This window comes from Oryctolagus cuniculus, chromosome 3 (assembly GCF_051225735.1).
Source record: "Oryctolagus cuniculus isolate XC-2025 breed Fujian yellow rabbit chromosome 3, ASM5122573v1, whole genome shotgun sequence".
In the NCBI taxonomy this organism is placed as follows: domain Eukaryota; kingdom Metazoa; phylum Chordata; class Mammalia; order Lagomorpha; family Leporidae; genus Oryctolagus; species Oryctolagus cuniculus.
In genome coordinates, this window is record NC_142869.1 from 101,722,182 (window position 1) to 101,745,283 (window position 23,102).

The 23,102-nt window shown below is 35.7% G+C and overlaps 1 protein-coding gene across 4 annotated transcripts in view; it reads left to right on the plus strand.

Moving 5' to 3' along the window:
• The window catches only part of LRP1B (LDL receptor related protein 1B), a 2,138,546-nt gene that overhangs the window by 1,307,997 nt on the left and 807,447 nt on the right, over nt 1-23,102 (plus strand). For all 4 annotated transcript variants that reach the window (XM_051849573.3, XM_070071546.2, XM_002712121.6 and 1 more), the window contains exons 22-23: nt 19,356-19,556; nt 22,571-22,816. In XM_051849573.3, coding sequence (XP_051705533.3) covers nt 19,356-19,556; nt 22,571-22,816 — 447 coding nt within the window. The remainder of the gene's footprint in view (nt 1-19,355; nt 19,557-22,570; nt 22,817-23,102) is intronic.

Genomic DNA, 23,102 nt, shown 5'->3' on the forward strand with positions numbered 1-23,102 from the left:
CTCTGCCTTTAAAATTAGTAAAAATAAGAGAGAAAATATTTAATAATAATAATAATTTAACCATCAATTTTCTTCTGATTTAATCTATGGTTTAGATATAGTAATCCACAAGGTACCAAACTGGAAGAGTCGTTATATACAATTATGTATTCATATTTCTGATAGTCATTTTTAATATTACAGGAATTAAAATGTTCCACAAAGATAAGCACTGGATTAAACTAGAAAACATCTTTAATCCTTTTGTCGTTTTTTCACTTTTTTTAATTAAATTCTGTTTTATAAGCTAAAGGATCTTTAAACCACCCAAGATGTTCAATTCACAGTTCCTGTTTATTTTTTAAGATTTTTTCAAATTCTAACTTGAATATTTAAAATTTGCAGAGTAACCAATTTACATTTGGCAGTTGGAATATTTATTTTTTCTTTTATATATAAATTTCTATCTATTCATTTTCAAATATATTCACACTTGAATACATTTTTAATGTATACATTTTTAATGCTATAAAGATGAGAATTTGAACTACATTATTGTTTTTAATGCTATAAAGATGAGAATGTGAACTACATTATTGTTTAATATAATCATTATTATTCAACAACTTCTTTTTGTTTTTGAGAAATCTATTTATTTATTTGAAAGGCAGAGAGAGAGAGAGAGAGTTCTTCCTTCTGCTGGTTCTCTACCCAAATGTCTACAACAGCCGGAGCTGCGGTGGCCAAAAGCCAGGAGACAGGAGCTTCTTCCAGGTCTCTCACATGGATACAGGGCCCAAGCACTTGGGTCACCTTACACTGCTTTCTCAGGTGCTTGAGTAGGGTGCTAGATTGGAAGTGGAACAGCTGTGACTTGAACTGTACCCTGTTCAACAACTGCTAAACTGAAAGGACTTGATTTTGACAAAGAACTAAATTCTGCCTCTCTTACCCCACACTAACAAGTAGCAATTAAATTATAGTTTGGGAATCAGGGGAAGAAATTTCAAATCCACCTCATACAGGAAAGAAACTTAGAAATGCTATTCTTCTTCATATTGGGAACATATTAGTTTGGTATTGGCACAAGACAGCAAATGTTTCCTTGTTCCAAGAACCTTTACTTTGCTCCAAGAAAGCATTCAGGAGTGACTTGGAGAATAGCAAATAGCTATACTTAAAGATTTCCCATTGTTCTATCTGAGGAATAAAGCTCCTATTATCCTATTTTAACCATCTGCTAGCATGCTTTTGAAGTCTGTTTTCATTTGCCCATGTCTCCTCTTCTGAGAAGTATCAGGGACTTATAGCTAAATTTCCTGGAGGTGAGGATCAAGGCAGTATAAGTCCTTATGGCTGTGAGGGTGCTACCTTGGTAGCTCTGTCCAACAGGTTATTTCTTTTAATGATCTAAATATCTCCCTCTTGGTGCCCCCAACAATGAATTACCACACTTTCCTGGGATATCAGCACTTCTTATAGTAATTTTAGTATCTACGCATGAGATTTACCTGGGGGACTAGCCGACTAAGTCAATTTCTTTCCTTCCAGATAGTTGTCTGAATATGTAGGATTGGGACAACATATTTAGAGCCTGCATATACATTTAGTCTCAATCATTTCCATGATTTAGGGTAGGAATAAGGGCAGTAAGTTCAGCCTTTTTGGCAGAGGTACTGGGTGACAAGACTTTTACCATCATAACCTCTTAGAGACTAATTACTGTATTTCCTGACCTTCTAGTTCCTTCCTACCTGTAACTGCTTCTATTAGTGAATCATTTGACATCAGGATTAAGTGACCACTCATTCTTTACAACTGGTGTTCTAGAGTTTATCAGTTACACAGTTTCTATAGAAGAGAGTATTAATTCTCTATCATTTGCCTCAAGCAGAAGGGTGGCTGGATTATAAGGCAGGTTTGGAGGATTACTTCAGGGAAGTCCAACAAGCCTGATATCTTAAGTGTCAACATCCATTAACCCTTGATGACCTCAGTGACACCCTGTACTTGATGAGAGATAAGTATTTCAAGAAGTTGATCTAGAATTATCTTGAGAACCTCTTCAGTCATGATGGTTGCAGCTGCTATAATCGTTAGGTGTCCTAGCCATCCTGCTGGCACAGGTACCAGTTGTTAAAACAAGGAACCCGGCCGGCGCCGCGGCTCACTAGGCTAATCCTCCGCCTAGCGGCGCCGGCACACCGGGTTCTAGTCCCGGTTGGGGCGCCGGATTCTGTCCCGGTTGCCCCTCTTCCAGGCCAGCTCTCTGCCGTGGCCAGGGAGTGCAGTGGAGGATGGCCCAGGTGCTTGGGCCCTGCACCCCATGGGAAACCAGGAAAAGCACCTGGCTCCTGGCTCCTGCCATCGGATCAGCGCGGTGCGCCAGCCGCAGTGTGCTGGCCGCGGCGGCCATTGGAGGGTGAACCAACGGCAAAGGAAGACCTTCCTCTCTGTCTCTCTCTCTCACTGTCCACTCTGCCTGTCAAAAAAAAAAAAAAAAAAAAAAAAAGGAACCCACTGGTCAAGGCATCAGGCCCATTTTTGTAATGATTTATTTTATGTATTAATTTTAAAGACATAGTGAAAGAGAAAGAGAAGGATAGGCAGACCAAGGAGGTGGATAGAGGAGGGAGGGAGGGAAGAAGGGAGGGAGAAGGAGAGAGAGAGAGAATGATCCATTCACTGGTTCACTCCCCAAATGGCTACAAATGCCAGGTTGGGTCAGGCTGGAGCCAGGAGCCAGGAACTCCAATCTGGTCTCCCACAGGGTTGGCAGGGGCCTTCCCAAGAAACTTTGTAAGCAGAGCAGCCAAGACTTGCTCTGACACTACCAAGTAGGATGTCAGTATTGCAAGTGGTGGCTTAATCTTGCTGTGTCACAACACTGGCCCCTGGCCCTCCTTTTGAATAAGGAGTTAGTGTTTTTCCCTTCTTTTCTACCATGTACAGCGTGAATGGCTTTACCAAGTAGGGGAGTCCTAAGGCAGGCGAAGTTTCTAGTTTTTCGTTAAGTTCCTAGAATGCTCTCTGGTATTTCTTAGCCCATTCTAGGTGCTACAGCTTTGTCCTTTAAGGATCTCATATAAAAATTCTGCTATAAACCCAATCCAGAGATCCAGTCAGTGGAATCCTGTTAAGGCCCATTTTCCCAGAGCAATTGCATGTATCAGATACTCTACCTCTAGGGATGAGATTTGTGCTTCAGAAGGGGAAATTCTACATTTCCATTCTCCCAGGACACTTAAAACTTTATGGCTTTTTTTACTGGAGTCCTCTTGAGTAGTGCTACAGATAAAGAGGTCATCTACATATTGTGAAGAGGTTTTCTTACTTTAAATGTAACTTTTGTAATTCTGTAGCCAAGGCATTTCCAAACAAATGAGGACCATCTTACAATCCTTGAAGTTGTACTGTCCAACTATATTGGATGAGATGTATGTCAGAATCAGTGCTTTTGAAGGCAAATGTATATTGAGATTCCAGATGTCGTGGTACACAGAAGAAGGCATCCATTATATCTACAACTATGAAGCATTTCACAGTCTCAGGTTTCTAGGTGAGGATGCTATAAGGTTTAGGATCCATCAGGTCTATAAGGATCACAGTATCTTTTATCATCCTTATTTTTGTGTGTTTTGTTTGTTTTGTTTTTGTCTTACAAGAAGAATGGGTGAGTTACAAGAGCATTGGCAAGACATTATAAACTCATACTTGAGGAAGTTTGAGACAATGGGTTGTAGTCTCACTTTGGATTTGTTCAAATTGTATACTGTCTTTTATAAGGCTGTGAGAAGGACTATTTGAGTCTTATTTGGAAAGGCTCGGTATTCTTTGGCCTTGTGAGTTTCTCAGTGTCCCAGACTAGGTTACAGACCTGTGAGAGAGTCTATCTTGGAATAGCTGACCCTTCCTTTTTCTCATCTATATGAGTCAGAACAAGACGGCTAGTTTCTATAATTCCACTTATCTGGATTATGCAAGCTGGCTTGCTCAATGAATCTTTCCTCTAGACAGGTATTTGGCATTCTGGCATCTGTAGGAAACTGTGAGAGAATGTCAAGCCTTCAACAGCATTGCGTGAGTCAAATATTTAGGCCACGGCTTCCCATCTGCTAGAGAATAGTGCAGAAGTGGAAAGTAGAGGGTCCAGGATGGTCAAGCAGAGCAGAGTAAGCAGCTCCCATTCACCTGCCACATCAAGGGTCACCTGAGGCTTCTTAGAAGAGGTGGGAAATGCTCCATGTGAACCAGTGAGAGTCTTAGTCCCCATTAATCTTCAGCAGTCTTGGCTATCATGGTGCAGGCTGCTCTGGGTTCCCATGGGGACCCTGGAAATCTCATCATCAGTGGTCTTGCCATCAAGGCCCAGGGTGCTTCCATCTTTCCCTCAGGTGAGGCGAGTCCTTTTTCCATTAACCTAACAATGGTAAAATTTGGAATCAGATGACAGTAGCTTTGATCTGAGTCACTAGATCCTGTCCTTTTGAACTTAACACGGTCTGGGTATCCCTGAGGTGGCAAGGAAGCTATGGCTACTGTAAGAAGTCTGGCCTTGTGCCTCTTCCTATGACCCCTAATTTCCTCTTCAGCCTTGTCTCTGTTTTCAAAGATTAAAATCTATGTCTACCAGTTGATTTTTTTAAAGATTTATTTTTATTTATTTGGAAGGCAGAGTTACGGAGAGAGGTAGAGACAGAGAGAGAGGTTTTCCATCTGCTGGTTCACTCCCCAGATGGCCACAATGGCCAGAGCTGTGCCAATCCAAAGCCAGGAGCCAGGAGCTTCTTCTGGGTCTCCCATCTTTTACTGCTTTCCTAGGCCATATCAGAGAGCTGGATCGGAAGAGGAGCAGCCGGGACTAGAACCAGCACCCAAATGGGATGCCGGCACTTCAGGCCAGGGCTTTAACCTGCTGTGCCACTGCACAAGCCCTACCAGTTGATTTTAAGGTAGTAGGAAACCCATTAGGCATGGACTGGCTAATGAAGTGAGTGCCTAACAGTACTTGTCCAGCCTGAGACTCAGGGTCTTTGTGATTATATTTTCTAAAGGTTTCAACCGGTCACCCATGGAAAAAGGCTAGTTTCCATTTGTGCCCTTAGTTACGTCTCTAACATTATCACAGTTCATTGGTTTGACTATACATGTTTTCATTCCCTCTAAGAATCAGGTTATGTGGTAATTCTTATTTTTCAGATTAGGAGATCCCCTCTAATAGTTCCAATCAGGATATGTTGTGGGCATGGCCATAAGTCCCATCTGAAATACTCCATGGCCTGGAAGCTATTCTACTTTTCTACTATTTCATCTGCATAAGCTTGGGCAGCCCCAACTATCTTTTGCTTTTCCTCCAGTGTGCAACTAGTAGATGATAGGACTTCTAGGACTTGCCGAGTTAGACTAAAAGTCCTTTAGTAAATAATCGTTTAGTAAATTTCTTTGTGAATTTTCTGGGTCCTTGGAAATAGCCTAAACTTTTCCTTGCAAAAGTACAAGTCAGATACAGAGAAAGGCATGTGGGCTCTAATTCTAGCCCATTCCCCATTGGGAACCTCTCTTAAAGAAGGGATGAGGTTTATTTTTTCCTTTTTCTTTCTTTTCTTAAACAGAAGGAATTTCAGACTTTATTAGAGTTTGTCAGGATATCGGCAGTAGGCAGTAGGCAATGTTGGCATTGACATTTTTTTTCCTATTTTTTTAAAATTTTACTTAAGTTATACAAGTCATATATTGTATATATACAGATTTAGGAACATAGTGATACTTCTACCCTCCCTCCCACCCAAGCTCCAACCCCTCTTCTCCCTCTCTCTCACAGTCCCACTCTTAATTTTTACAAAGATCCACTTTCAGTTTACTTAATGGTTGTATAGTTAATCCTACACTAAATAAAAGAGTTCAACAAGTAGTGTGAAGAGGAAAAAAAAAAAAAAAACACTGTTTCAAAACAGAAAAGACAAAGGCTATAAACAATCATTTAATCTCCAAATGTCCTTTTCACTCTTAAACTTTACATTTCAGGTACTCTAATAGTGATCTTGGATCAGGGAAAACATATGATATCTATCTTTTTTAGGACTGGCTTATTTCACTAAGAATAATGATTTTCAATTGTGTACATCTTGTTGCAAAAGATAGGATTTAATTTTTTTTACAGCTGAGGAGTACTCCATAGTGTACATATACCATAATTTCTTTATCCAGTCAACAGTTGATGGACATTTGGGTTGATTCCATATCTTAGCCATTATGAATTATGCTTCATTGAACATGGGGATACAAAGATAACTTTCAGATGCAGATTTCTTTTGGTTTGGGTAAATTCTCAGGAGTGGGATGGCTGGGTCATATGTTAAATCTATATTCAGTTTTCTGGGGTGTCTCGGTGCTGTCTTCCATAGTGGCTTTACCAGCTTACATTCCCACCAACAGTGGATTAAGGTACCTTTTTCCCCACATCCTCTCCAGCATTTGTTGTTTATTGATTTCTGTATGAGAGCCATTTTAACAGTGATGAGATGAAACCTCATTGTGGATTTGATTTGCATTTCCCTGATGGCTAGTGATCCTGAGCATTTTCTCAACTGGCTGTTGGACATTTGAATTTCCTCTCTTTAAAAAGATTTTTCAGGTCCTTTGCCCATTTCTTACCTGGAATGTTTATGTTGCTGTGTTGAATTTTTTGAGATGAGGACAAAATTATGGCACTGAGAAAGTCATTGATCCTAGACTATGCAGGCATCCATCATGGAGTACCTCTATGGTGTTTTTCCCCATCTCTGGCATCCCACAGTGGTACCTTCAACCAGCATCTGATGCCCAAAGTAAGACATTTGGAATTGAAGTTAAGATAAAAAGAAAAGATAGTAATGATTAGCAGAGCGATGGGCTCACTTGAATAAGGAACTGAATGAGGTTTCGTGCCTCTTTTTGATTTGGAATTGGCTCTACCAGCTGACTGCTCCTAGCTGGCTTACCAAGCATGATGCCACCAGACAGTGGTCTCCTCATTAGGCCTGCCCAGGTCCCATGGCCTGGATTTCACATCAAGAAAGAATTCATAAGTCAGTCAGAGAATAGCGAATAGTGAGCAGCAAACATTTTGTTGAGAAAATAAAAATACACACTCCACAGAAAATGTGGAGCCTACTTGTAGGGGAGTGGTCCTTTCTCTGAACTGTTTTATCATGATATGGGTTGTTCAATGGACTGGAAGGTACACACCAATAAAGGGAGGAATATTCATAGTTTTCTGGAAAGTAGGTGGAGATATCCCAGAATCTAACAATTACTCCTTTTTACTCATTATGTGATCCTGTTTCCTGTCTAGACAGCCATTAGGTGAGTCTTTTAGCATGCCAATGTATTACAATGAGCATATAATGAGCTGTAGATTGATCTAGGTCATCCTTGGCCCTCTAAACTAGTGGAAACCAGGTCTAGGCAGGGAATCTGTTAATTTTTAAAGGCAGGAGAAACCTAACTCATATTTTGAGTTAATCTAGAGTTAACAGGCACAACCCCTAGGTGGCTCAACTTCTCTCTACTCCCTCCCTGTCCAAGTATCACAAAAGGATGGCAAGATAAAGGGAAAAATAGGCCCAATATATCTTTTTTTTCTTTTTGTATTTTTACAATATCATTTTAAATTTACTTTAAAGGAAGAGGGATGGAGAGAGAAAAGTATCATTATATTCTTATCCATGTACTACGTGAAACCTGTTCTCTTGATATTGATAAAATAAATAGAACAACTAAAAATTCTCTAAGCCATTTATAGGAATGTAACTTTCACTCTGCCTTTCTATTTCCAGAAATTCATGTAAAGAATAAGGATGTATAAACATATATGCACAAAAATGTTTAATACAGCATTTTGTCTAAATAGCAAAAATGTTAGAAAGCAATGTTGCCTATCAATAGGAGAACTACTTAGTGATTATGGCATAGGCGGCACAAAAACTGCTTTAAGGTCATAAGAAGAAATAAGGTCAGAGTTAATATGAAATTGATACTTTAAATTCATACTTTCAACCCCTCTCTCTGCTGCTAAAAACACATAGATGTGATTATAGCATAACAAGTGAAAAGAAAGGAGATAATAGATCTCTGAGGAACAAAAATAAAGCAGAATATCAAATGTTGAATTGGGTTGAAGCTGAACATCTGATTGGGTTAAGTATGCAAACTAGCAGATGTGAACAGGTGCCCTGATATTAGGTTTAATGGGAAATGAAGCTGTCCAACCCAAAGCTGGGGATTGGAGGCAGGCTCCCTGCTGGAAAGCAGGAAGTATAATGGAAATCGACTTGCTTTTGAAAGGATAATGCGAATATGTAGAATGCATTGTTATTGGTTGCTGCCTGTAGTTACTCTGTAAATGAAGTCCTGGGTCTAAATGGATGGGGAGGGGGCATTAGTCTTGATGCAGGCATGGCAATAAGGCCCCCTCAGCTGCTGTCTTGATTACAGATTGATTCTGACAAAAACCTAATGTTTTGGGATAGAAGCCCACAAAAGCAAATATATTTCTGAACTGAGAGTGCTAGAAAGAATGGGGTAAGTAGCAACACCTATTTATAGTGGTGAGTTAAAACATCAAATCAGAGAGAAAAAAATGAAAGCTCTGATCCAAGATGAAAGTGCAAACTATCTCCAAGAGAATCAGTCATCTGAATCAACCAATCAACCATTACAAAATGAATTACTCTTGAGTAACTGAAAATAAGATATTAGTCTAAAAGGTATTTTAAAACAAGTATGTTGAGATCCTCAAAGAAAAGAATGTACCAAAATGAGCAAGGCTATATGTTTATTTATTCTTCATGGATATGTCTCTGTGTTGTGCATGTTTGCTTCAAAAAGTTTGGGGAAAATGGAATGAAAAATTTATTTTATTAAATATTTTTGAAATCTGTGCATCATTTTCTCTAATTCATTTTTATGAACTTTTTGAAGACCCCTCATATACATGAATACAAAACTTTTTAATTGAAATAAATAAATAACTTTTACTTCTGTTTTCCATGAATTTTGATTTTAATTTTTTTAAATATAAATTTTTATTTGATTTTCCCATGCCTGAATGTGTGTGTGTGTGTAAGAGAGAGAAATTGAATAGGAAAAGGTTGAGAAATGAGTTATGGCAACCACCATATACATGGCTTCCCTGTGCTAGAATGGTACATCCACTTCACATTGACACAAAATTGCCACCCCAAGCATATATTTTACATAGAATTTATTCTTGGTGTTTTATGTCCTTTGAGTTTTGACAAATACTCAATGACAAGTGTGCATCTTGAAAATTTCACTGCCCTGAAAAATCATCTGTGCTCTCTTCATCTTTACCTCCCTTCTAACTCTGGGCAATTGATTGTTTTTGTCTTCCTAGGTGTTCCTTTTCCAGAATGTCATAGGCTTGGAATCATATAGTTTGTAGCCTTTTTGTTTTGACTTCTTTCATTTAATAAGATGTATTTAAGTTATTGTCATTTCTTTTCATGGATTGTTAACTCATTTCCTGTAGCTTTGGATGATATTCCATTGTCTGGTTGCACAGCACATTTTTTTAACCATTGACCTATTGAAGGACATCTTGGTCATTTCTAAGTACTGTCAATTATGAACATAGCCATTATCAACAACCATGTATTGGCTTTTCTTTGGATATTTGTTTTAAATTCATTATACTAAATGTCAGGGAATGCATTTTCTCAATAGGATGGTATGTTTAATTTTGTAAAACAGTCAAGCTTCCTACCAAAGTGGCCATATTATGTTGCATTTCTAACTTTAATAAATGAAATTCCCTGTGATTTTATGTCTTTGCTTGCCTTGGGTATTGTCACTGGTTTAGATTTTACCATTCTAATATTCTGCTTCCCTAATGGCATATGATATTGAACAACTTTTCATATGCCATTTGCTATTAAATTTTTAAAAATATTTGAATGCTGCAAACAACCCAAATGGTAAAATAGGGCATTGTATGCAAATATTATAATATATTCATTGAGTAGAATACCTTCCATAATTTTTAAAATTGGAAACTGTTATGCACTGACATGGTCAGTTCCCTAAGTGAAAACTGAAGGAAAACAATAGCAAGAATAGTATGTAATATTTGTTTAAGTGGAAAGAAAATGTAGTATTTTCTTTTAAATAATCAAGAATATTTCTGGAAGGCTTCACAAGAAATGGTTTTCACATTTTTGTCCTCAGGAAGGGGAAAGGGCAGATAAAGAAAAAGAATGAGTAGTGCCATACACTTAGTCTCCTCTTTTGATGGACTGTCTTTCCAAGGATTGTGATGGATTGATGTTGACCCGTATACCCTTCACTCTACACTCCACTAGAATAGACTACACATTTTCAAGTCAGGTCTCAATGTAAGGTTAAGAGTTAAATATGAAGTGTTCTTCAGTAAAAGATTGTTTGGAAACTAACCAGCACACATGAGGATTTAACTTTGACAGTGGCATCATACTGCATTATGACCTGCCATGTAATGGAAATCTACTGTGGGCTTCTATGAGTGGCCAAGTATTATTCTTGTCTATTTTTGGATTGTTTTGTTTCCTCTTTATTGTTGTGTTGGTAAATGCAAAGTGAGGTGATGGATTCAATCATTGATAAAAATCAATCTGAGTAGTTGGAACTCCCAAAATCCCACCATGTTAGAATTATATGAAGAGTTGTACAAGAAGGATTTCTAAACAGCACTTTTTTCTTTTTTTCTTAAACCAATTCAATAGGATACTTCAGTTTAGTTCTGGTGAAATGATGTGGTTAACTTTCTATTGTCTATGTGCCATAAAGTTGATAAAATATATATTTGTTCTCATGAGCCTTGTGTATTTCTCTTTAATCACTCCCTCTGCCTGCCAATAGAATTCTAAATTTGTTGCTGAATGCTTATTCTTCCTCACTCCCTTCAATCCTATCCTCCTTCTTGCCCATTAGGCCTCTTTATTGGTAATACTATGACCTAATCCCTGGGGGACCTTAATCACTTTTCTTTCTTGATCTTTAATTTCTTTCTCCATACTGATTTTTCATCTTCTCTGGAAATATATCTAGTTCAGTAACGTCAAAAAGTTCTCCTTGATTTTTATAACCTCTTCTTTAAATCACCATGCATAGTATACCTAGATTCCAATGGAGCAGATACCTTCATCCCTTGTAATGTACATCTGATTCCTACCATGGATGGAAATGGCTGTTTCAATGGTCAATAGGAATAATTTCTCAGTGTGTACCTGCCTTTGTTTTGAATGCTGCTCCATCACTCAATAGGTGCATCAGTCCAGATAAATTACCAAACCTCTCTGATTTTATTTCTTAATTTGTAAAACAGAGAGGATAAAAATAGTAGTTAATAGAATTGTAAAAAGTGCCTAGACACAGTGCAAGCTTAATGAATAATGCTTTCAACTGTTAATCCTACCTTTTGACTACTTTCACTGTAGCAGTTGACCTTGCTGTGCAGTATCTGCTGGAAACCTTCTCTTCTTACAGATTCTCATGCAGGTTTGTCCTCTTTACTCACTGAGCATTTGCACTTCTATTTTTACTTCTCTTCCCTCTGCCCTTTTTTCTCTGTATATCCCTTATATTTTATTTTAAAATATTTGTTAAATGTAGTATACACACCAGTCATTGCACAGCTTTTTCTCACAATTTGTTTTGTAATTTGTCTTTTTTGCAAGGTTTCCATAGCAGTTTTTTCTGTCCACAAAGATTTCTCTATCTCCTCTGGGTAAATAGCTCCAAAAATTTTATCAATGAAATTAACCACATACTTCAAACCAGCTTTTTGCTGAACACTTCACCTGTGTCTGAAGTCAAACGTCTTCCTCATTTCTCTTCTGCTTAGAAGCATCTTTACCTCCTAACCACGCAGATTTAAAGCATATTTAGTCATTCCTAACTTCTAATCATTTTACATGTACATGTTCCACTGATGGTGCCTCTATAACGTTCCAATATCAACCATTCTAGTCTTCTTGTCCACATATCATAGCCTAATGTTAAACTTGCATTATTTCTTGCACAGAACTTTGTGTGGCAGACTATGCTTTTTCTGTGACAATTATTAGCTTCAATCCATTTTAAGCAGCACTGTTTCCTTAAACTTGTCAAGCTGTGACACGAGCACATATGTTTTCATCATCATTCAATCTGTCAAATTTTTCTGAATTTTCATTGTCTATAAGATTAAGAAACACTACTTAAATTAGCAATTAACATTTCATGAAATGTGGCTCCACACTGTTTCATTATTGCTTTTTTATACCATTGATAGAAGTTGCAGATTATGTGTGAGTTAGATTCAGCAAATAAGATTTAAACTGCGTATTTTCAAAAATACTGCAAAAATCATCCATAAACTCAATATGTATGGTTCTATGTTTATAGTTCTGATGATAATTTGTACCTTTAACTATATTATTCATAAAATGCTGTTTTGTATAAAATAAAAAATACTTATGCACAAAAGAATTTTATAATGGATTCACTCAGAAAAGGAACAGAGGTCAATTTCAGGAGAAACCAACTCACCTCCTCTCATCAGATGCCCTGACATATTCCCATTGAACAACAGCAGAATGCAACTTGCCATTATATTTTTATTTTGTTCATTTTTTCTATTTTACTAGTTTTTTCTTGCAGAAGACATATATTTGAAAGTTAAGTGCATACACAAAGCAACAGCTTAAATGGAATGAATTTTTCCTTATGTCAACATGAAAAATGCTTTAGCATTCTTTTAAAAAACAATTTGGTCTAATTTAATTTTTATTTACTTGATAGAGAAGGAGTGAGAGGGAGAGAGAGGGGGTGGGGAAGATCCCATTTCCTGTTTCTCTCACCAGCTTCCATATCAACTGGGGCTGAGCCATGCCAAAGCCAGTTGCTGGGAACTCAAACCTCATCTCCCACATTGTGGCAGGGCCCCACGTACTGGAATTATCACCTGCTGCCACCCAAAGTGTGCATTAGCAGGAAGCTGGAATTGGAAGTGGAGCCAAGACTCAGACCCAGGCACTGATGAAGGTGCAGGTGTTTCAAGTGGCCTCTTCACCTCTGTGCCAAATAACGTGTTCATCGTACCATCTTTCAAAACCTTTTTCCAAAGAAAGTTTGCTCTCATCTTCCTGACCATACATGTTTTCCACTGCATTGACATTCCATAGCACTCTGTAATGGTTATGTGACTTTTTTCCTTTTTTTTAATTTAAAAATATTTGAGAGGCAGAGAGAAAGAAAACGGTGCTCATCTGTTGGTTCACTCTGCAAATTCCCACAAAATGTGGAACTGGCCAAAACCACGAATCACAAACCAGGAACTCTATCCAGATTTTCTGTGGGGATGTCAGGGATAATTGAGCTATAACCACTGTCTCCCAGGTCTAGTTAGTAGCAAAAGGGAGTCAGAAACCAAAGACAGGAATTGAATTCTTCCACTCTGATGTGGGACAAGGGCATACTAACTGGCATCTTAACTGCAAGGCTAAATGTCTGCCCTATCCTTTTCTTTTTCTTTTTAATATGTTCAATATTAGAATGTCTGTCACTACCAGACCTATTGCTTCACAAGTGTAGGTGTTTGTCTTTCCCGTTTTTCTACACTCTTTGTAGCTAAGCAAACACAATATGTATGCTCGTAAATATTTACTGAATTAAATCAAAGCCAAACATCATTATAGAACATAAATAGGTATGTGATACTAAAGATTAGTGGTGTAAAATTTTTTTAAAAAAGATTGCAGTTCAAGGGCCATATTTAAAAAGTCATCATAAATATGTTATTTAAAAATTCATTTGGATTATCTCAAAGATTCACTTCTCTTCATGCTCATAATTTTAATATTAACTGCCAGACATATCCCAGAACAGAAATTATGCTCTTCCAGCATGTGTTGTCTTTGATTAAGATAACAGCAAATTAAGCAGAACACAAAAAGGTACATGTTTTTAAAGTAGTGAAAAATGGCTTAACAAAGAAAATAGATCTCCAGAAGAGATCATATCAACTTTATTTGGGGAAACTAACATATTTTCTAAGGACTCCTATAGCTATTGACTTTTTAGTAATGTTTAACCTAAATTATATATTTCAAAACAACCTAAGTCAAAGAGCTAGACTATCCTGAATATATTTGTGTGTTTGTGTGTGTGTGTGATTGTACTAGGTGTCATTATATCAGCAAGCTGCTTTTATCTTTGTTTTGGGGTTTTGTTGTTGTTACTTGACCTTTATTTTTGCTCAAAGTGCAAAACTACAATTATTATAATGGAGTGATACACACATAGCTATTAAGTTAAGAACATTAGTTTAATTAAATTAGAATATATTGTGTAGATGTCAATCATCTAAAATTATTTTCAGCTTGTTCTAAGGAAGAATTAATAAACACAAAGTGATTTTTTGATTATTTGAATTTGCACACATTTTTTAAAGTATAATTTAAAAACTCTAGATTTTAACATTGAATATTTATAATTTTATAATATATTTTAATATTAGTAACATCTACCTGTTTCAATAATAATCTGACCTTTCTAGTTTCTTGTATGTGGAGAAGGAAATCTTATATGAGAAATCTATAATGTTTGTTCATTAAAGCTTTTATGTCCAATGACTCGCTAGGTAAGGATTTGTCCTGTTATAAATCAAAATAAATATCATCATTATTTAAACTTATTTACTGATGTCCTTTGCTTTTGGGTTTTATTCAGGGGTTAGAAATTTAATTAAACTTATCATACCTGGGTCACCTTATCTACATTTGGTAAGCATTAAAACCAAACAAACAAGAAATGGAGAAGCAATTGAGCTTCAAAATGTCCTGCAAAAGTCAGTAGAAGGAACCTATTTAAACTTGTAAATTTTATCTAATCACTGTATTCATATTTATTCATATTTCTGGTGATATAATCTGTGATAAAATTTTAGAATCATCTGAATGTGATTTTTCTTTAGCTTTCTCAGACAGTATGTAAGTCAGGGACAGCAAATAACTTTACTGCTATCCTGACTCTAAAAGATTGATAGTGATTTATGGAAGCACTTATTGAAAAAAATTTCAAGGTCATTCAAGATTATGAATGTCATGATGGATTAGTGATGTCTGGGGAAAAAAAGGGAATTTGCATCTTTATTAACCAAACTAAAAATGGAAATTATTACATTATTCTTAAGCTCTCCTTTCATTCTATTATACTTGTAGATGACTGCATACAATTTAATGCTTAAGTATAGGATGTCATATTTTAGACTACAATTATATGTTGAATATTGATCTTTCCTTTTAACTATATTATGAGTTTCTTGGTGACTGGAGGCCAGTGCTAAATCTTTCTTGTATTTATTTTCTAATGGTCTTAGGAAAGTGGAAGCCACAGGGTAACCTCAACATGCAATATTTATGATAGCTCTGCTGTATCTATCATACTTCATGGCATATGTTTGTGCATTTCATCCTCATCATTTTTAAAAATAATTCGCTGTCCTTTGGAAAGTTATGAAGATACATAGTACAAGCAAAATAAAGCAGCCCAATATTATTTAATGAAAATTCAATCTTTCTCCTATGCTGTGTTTGTTTCCAACACTACACTGATTCTCCCCAGAGGCAATCACTCTAAGCTATTTCTTGTGTAGTCCTCCAGAAAGAGTTCATGTACAGACAAGCCTGTCCATGTACACTCGGCCCTGCTAATTCATGAGTTCTGCATCTCTGAATGCAATTAAGCCCTGATCAAATGTATTCAGGGAAATAAATGGGTCCTGTACTGTACATGCACAGAATTATCTTTCTTGCCATTATTCCCTAAGCCATACAGTATGACAGCTATTGACAATGCATTTACATTTTAGGTATTATAAGTAATCTAGAAGTAATTTATACAGGAGAATGTACATAAGTTATATGCAAATGATATTTTATTTTATATAGGAAATTTGCTATTCTGTCAATCTTGGCATTTACAGGGGGTTGGGGAAGGAGGAATGTCTTGGAACCAGTCCCCTCAGATACTAAAAGATGAATGCATTTATATTTTTATATGTATGGAAAGATAGTCATAGATGTTGATCAATGGAAAAATCTCTTTTAACACATTATAAACCCTGCATGTAATCACATCTATGCCTTTTTAACTTGACATATTTTTGAGACGGTTTTTTTATTAACTTGTGCAGATTGCTTCATTCTTTTTTCACTCATGCATGTAATTTCATCCTATGGATGCACTGCAATTGATGTCATCAGATTCCCAATGATGTTTTAAATTGTTACCCAGTCTTTCTTGAATATATACAAAGTAGCAGTACATTTCCTTTCTGGCCATTTCCTTGATTTTTTCTGCAAAAATATTAATGACAAAATTTTGGAAGATTAGAATTTCTACAGTGAAAAGTTAAAGCTTTTTTTTTTTTTATTTGCTGCACTTCTTAACCTCTGTCTCATAGCAGGTAGGGAACCTGTTTTTATGCCAAGGGCCATTTAGATATTTATATCATTATTTGTGGGGCATTTACAATTATCAACTTAAAAGTTAGCTGGATATAGATTTATTGAATTTCAAGTCCTGCCTGCAGTTGCCTTAACACAGCCAGACCAAATGATTACCCCCAACCCACCATTTTATAGCCTGTGGGCGTAAGGTTATCCCAATTTGCAGCCTCCTAAACCTTTGAGATTTACTTACACTTTTGTGAAACTTCTTTCTTTCTATCTTATCCAACTTTTTGATCTTGATCTAAGATGAAATAATGTCAAGTTCTTTTCATTTACTTTTCCACTTTGAAACAGATGTTGAAAATTTTGAGTTTGTAAACAATTACTATTTCATTATGGATATTGTACTTATGTTTAATTGTTGATATTTCTTATTGGTTTTAAGAAATCCTTTCTATTTTAAGGAAATGTACCTTTTTGTCAAATATAACAAGATAACTTTCTACTGATTTTGTATATTAATTTTATTGTCCTATGGAATGGAAATATTTATGTGGTTATGAATTTATCAGTTGTTCTTTCACAGTTTCTAGACTTTTGCAATGACAATTTCAACCTAGAATATTTTCCTAGGTTTTTTTTCATCATTGCTATTTTGATCCATCTAGAATTTAGTATGGTGTAAGGATTCACCTTCATTTTATTTTTTCTAGAAGACTAATTAGTGACCCTCTATCATTAGTTTTGAATTGATTTTTTTCCTACTCTTTAATTGGCACATTTATATATCAAAACAATACATGTAATTGAGCAAATTTCTTATGTGTCTGTGCCATTTCACTGTTGCTATGTTTATTGATTTTTTAATATAAAATGTTTTAACTATTGTTACTTTACACTACTTCTAAATATTCGTCATACACAGTTCCTACTCATCATAATTTCCATGTGAATATGTATATTTGTTTTAAGATTTATTCATTTATTTATTTGAAAGGCAGAGTAACTGAGAGAGAGGGATTGACAGAGATCAATCTTCCATCCACTCCCCAAATAGCTGCAACAGCCAAGGTGCAGTCAGGCCCAACCCAGGCCCTAGGAAAGCCTAAGGTCTCCCATGTGGGTGGTAGGAATTCAAGCAGTGGGGCCATCAGCTATAGCCTCCCAGGCCCAGAAGCAGGAAGCTGGATGAGGAGTGGTGTGGGGCATGATCATAGACACTTCAGTATAAGGTGTGGAATAAAAAATGATGACTTAACCAACTGTACCACATACCCACCAATGTGTGTTCTAAAGTTTCCCAATTCTTGCTGTTTTATTTTCTTATATTTAGGCTAAGTTTGTGAGGTGGTAATATATTGACACTGTTTTGAAAAGACCACAGCAATTGAAAGGAAATGAAAATCTTTACAACTTTGACATTCTCTCAAGGACTGTCCAAGGTTTCTTTTGAAGTTCTTTGTAGAAGCTTGAGTTCTCTGCATAGAAAAACATACAGATCTTGTTCAGTTTAATCACAAATACTTTATTTTATGGAAGAATATTTCATCATTTTTTTCTTTTATGTGTTTTTATATGAAATCTTTTGATTTTCATATAACTTCAGAAAATAACATTTACTTTTTGAATTCTTAATCCCTTGTACTTTTATATAGCTTTAGTTGATTTTATAATTTTGTGATTAACTGCATGTAATGATATTCTTTTATAATGTAATGCCTCTTTTCTAACATTATCTAATTGTCTAAGATATTATTTCCATAACAATTAAAAATAGAAATATTATTTGTTTTAATTCTTCATGTTAAGGAAAATGTTTATAGAGTTTGTCCATATATATCTGATTAGTTTGTACCTGTGAACTTTCATTTTAAAAGGATTTTTATCAATAGTTAACATTTAATATATCATCAAATGTTTTATTAACTATGAAACTATTTTTATTTATAATTACTATGAGAAATTTAAATATTTCTATAAATGAAATACTCTGTACAAATATTTTACTTATTGTAAACTTTAGTAGCCTGTAGACTTTAAAAAGATCTTTAAATACACAATGACTACGCAAAAAACAATGTAATATTTCAACCTCTCTTTTATTTACTCCACTGATTTTCTGAGACACTGGTATATAGTTAGTCAATAATTAGTGTTTATCAATAGGTACATTTTCCACTCACTTTACACCTCAACATGGTATTATCTTGAAAACCTGGTTAATTAGAAGAAAAAAATGAAGACAATATAGAGAAGGGGAATAACTTGCAGTGAAAATAAGATTATGTAGACAAAATGACCATTGGCTTTTACACTTTTATGCTGTTATTTTGAAACATGCTCTCACATTACAAATATATTTCTATAAATTTTGTCCATATGCATTCATACTTTACCAAAATTTTAATAAAATTTTTTATGAAGGGTATGGACTAAGTCTGTTAGGAGGAACTGTGGTTTTAAGGTTAGAAATGTAAATAGCAGACAACTTTTGATCATGTAAAGCATTTGTCTGATTTTAGCTTTGTGATAGCTGCTGATAGCATTTACCTAAATTTAGGGCTTTGAAAGGCACTGCTATTAAAACGTATCTTTCAAGTTTGCTTTGAAAGTACTATAATAATACTTTCAATCATTGACAGAAACCTTTCTTCTTCTTTTTTAATGAACAAAACAATAACCTGAAACTAAATAAATATCAAGGCTTAAACATTAACAGCACGTTAACAGCCAGGGCAAGAAGCATTCAAATGCTCTCATGAAAATAAACTGTCAAGCTATCAGCAAATAGATTTCTTGGTAATGTCAAATAATTCTGCCTCTGACTGAACACAGTGTTGGCTACCTATTATTATAGAGACCTAATTACAAAGCTCAAATGCCTGTTGTTTCTGTTTGCTTAAGGGAGATGCATCAACAAAGCATGGATATGTGATGGAGATATTGATTGTGAAGATCAATCAGATGAAGATGACTGTGACAGTTTCCTGTGTGGACCACCCAAGTACCCTTGTGCTAACGACACTTCAGTCTGTCTGCAGCCAGAGAAACTCTGCAATGGAAAAAGAGATTGTCCTGATGGATCTGATGAAGGCAGTCTTTGTGGTATTGCACATTTAGCCTCCTTTGCTCTGGAAACTAGACATTTTCCACACACTTGTTGTTACTTATTACAGTGGCCTTCCTGTTTCCATTCATTCCTTTTAAATGTAATGGTTAATACTGAACCTTATCTACATTTTTCAGCCCTGTCTATAGAAGCAGGTTTAAATATGATCAGAAGTTTCTGAAAATAAGACAGAATAAGTTAGCTTGTATCTAACTCACTTGAAAGTTGAATTGTGGAATTGTGCGTCTCTTATATCTGGCTGGTCAGTGCCATTGACACAATTGAGCTGATTGTCATCAGTGAGTCACTCAAAACAAGGGACCCTCCTAATCACTGATCTTTGAGATGGAGTATAAACCTATTTATGAACCGATGTAATGTACCTTCTAATCATTGCAGTAGAAATTGGCTTTTAGGAAAACAAAGAGACTGGATTAATGAAGCCTATTGAACTGTACTCGTTTTGATATTGTTGTGGCTCAAGCTTTTAGTCCTCATGCAGTAGCTTTCTTCAGTATGCTTTACATAGTTAAAATGATGTCAGTGAGCTTTGAAACCTCTCTGACTAGCCATGCTCCTTATGAAAAACAGCATACATAAAAGATCACATTTCCTTCTCTGTGAGGAGATCAGAGATTTAGCAAGGAGATTTTGAAACACACGTTTTCTGGAAAATACTGAAGGTGACACCAAGACAGTAATGAAGAGTTTACAGAATGATGAGAACAGTAATGAGGCTATGAGAGAGTCACTTTAGGAAATGATGAAGTTGATGGGAAAAAAAATGGGAAAGACAGTACATTTAAGTCCAAAGGTCTATTTTGATCTTAATTGGGCAGTGAAAGCATACTACTGAGTGATACCAAAAAGAGTCTTTTATTCTTTTTAAAATCTTGTAGTAAAATGTTCTTTCACCTTGCAGAACCTGTGATTGTATCGGATAACCTTGAAACAGTAAACGCAGCAGTCTTTATTCCATGAGGCTGAAACATAAACACAAAGAGTCAGACCCAGAGAAAAACACAATCTAAAATTAAGCAGCAAAACAATTGACAAATAAAAGATGACTGGCTTTGTTTTTTGTTTTCATTCCTTGATCTCCCAAGTTGTTCTCCATAATGGAGTGGGTTGGTAAGAAGCTTGCTCATAAAGGGCGAAAGACAAACCTCATGTGAAGCTCGCCCGTGAATGGTGTGGGTGCAGTTAGAAGAGAAGGGGATTTGGTACGCTGAAAAGTGAAAGTGTGTAATTAGAGAAGGAGTCTAGACTTTGACAAGCGTAAAATCTATTTTCCAATAAGTCTCTAGAAGAGGCTTAATTTTTCTTAATGTCAGTTTTCTCATCATTAACATAAAGGCAAGGTTATTTATCAGGTAACCATGATAGTATTGCCTGATCCACGGCGGATATTGAAAACAGCAATGCTTTTCCATCCTTTCCCCATCGTTCTAGTTAAAGTAAATAAAAGGCAGAGAAGAGAAGATGCAGTCATTAAAAAAAAGGTTAGGGAAGTGTGAAGGAAACACAGCCTATGCTTGTATGCTTCACTTGCCAAATTGGGAAAATAAAAGAGGAAGGAGCTAATTCCTTCTGAATTCATTTCTTTGACTATCCCAAAATTGAAAATCACTTCTTGTTATCTATTCACTCAATTCATCAACTGAGGAGCTTTGCTCAAACACTTCAAAGGTTTCCAGAGAGCAGAAGATGTTACCAGGAAGCTGGTGGTAGAGACAGGAGAATCTTAAAACTAAAGTTTCATTCCAACTGCAACACCAGGAGCTACTGAACTATTAGAATGCTTCACATTGATCTTTGCAGGGTGAAGTGGTAGAGATAGAGCATAAACCCCAAATACTGGTCAGGGATTAAAATGCTTTCTATGCTTCTATGTCATGTATATGAGGAAAAGCAGAACCTGTGAATATAAATCTTGGGGTAAATGTTGTGGTACAGTGGGTTAAGCCACCACTTGGTCTGCCCACATCCCATGATGGTGCCTGGGATAGTCTTACCTCTGCTTCAAATCTAATTTCCTTCTATTTTGCTAGGAGGCAGATGGTGGAACATCTTTTTCTCCCTCTCTCTGTCCTGTCACTCTATCTTTCAAATAAATATATAAATATTTTTAAAAGAGTAAGTATCCTCAAATTTTAGTGAAGAGATTATTTTTCAGGGAGATCAATGAATTTTAAGAGGAAATAAGTATGTACTGAAGAAACAAATATGAAGGGACTTGAGTCATTCAAGAATAGAGTTAGGTGTTGATTTTTGTCATAACAGTGTATCATATATATACATATATATGAAAGAAAAAAATCTGTTTTTTTACAGACTAATAACATTATTTGTACATTCAATATTAGATACTCATTAATTTATCCAAAATTCCAGGACACTTTTTAGTGGATTTTTTTTGTGCTTTCATAACCTCATTGAATTAATCATACTAACTAACATATAGGGCACAATGTACAATTTACCAAATTTAAAAACAAACACCTGCAGATAGTAAAAGGCAAAGTAACATGTTTTTGCATTGTCACTATAGGTCAGGTTATAGATATATAAAAAGATATGAAGATATTATACATGAGTATATATATATATGTGCATTTGCCTGTTTATCAATATTGAGAAAAGTCAAATAGTCACAACATCAATTTATGTACATCCCTTTTGCAAGCCCCTGCAACTAACTTTGCATGGCTGTGAAAAGCCTTAGCATAATCTCTTTCCTGTCGTGATAGAAACATTGAACTCATTTTCTGTCTATCAAGTAAAACAAATTATACTCCAAAGTTTTATAGATGTGAAAAACCTTCCATCCTCAATTCCTATCCTAAGTAGAGTTTCTATCCCAACCTCTAAAAACAAAAGCCCACAGAGTTTTTTAATATTTATTTGTAACACCCTGACTCTATTTCCTGGGTTAGAGAATTTAATTCAGTGATGAGTATTTAACGGAGGAAAGCTATTGATATGACGTGCAATTGGTTCCCCTTTATAGATGAATGTTCGCTGAACAATGGAGGCTGTAGCAATCACTGTTCTGTTGTTCCTGGAAAAGGAATTGTCTGTTCCTGCCCTGAAGGACTTCAACTCAACAAAGACAATAAAACGTGTGAAATTGTGGATTATTGTAGTAATCATCTAAAGTGCAGTCAAGTGTGTGAACAGCACAAGCATACAGTCAAGTGCTCATGTTATGAAGGGTGGAGGCTGGATGTGGATGGTGAAAGTTGCACAAGTGTTGGTAAGTAGATTTTTGGTGTCTGTTTAAAATATATTTGAGAAAAAAAATCCCACATTACCATCAAGAATTTAATAAAAGGATTCAACCCAACACACAAGGCTCCAACCAATTTTGGAGAAGGCATTTAATTATGTGTCATGTCAGGTCTACCACAAAATCTTGTTGAAAATGTTGTAATAGTCCTTCATGTTGTAACCCATTGAATTGTTACCATCTGATTATTTTTTTAAATATTGTTTTGTTTATCATAATCTGTGCCTTCTTATTTTTGTATACTCCAATGCAT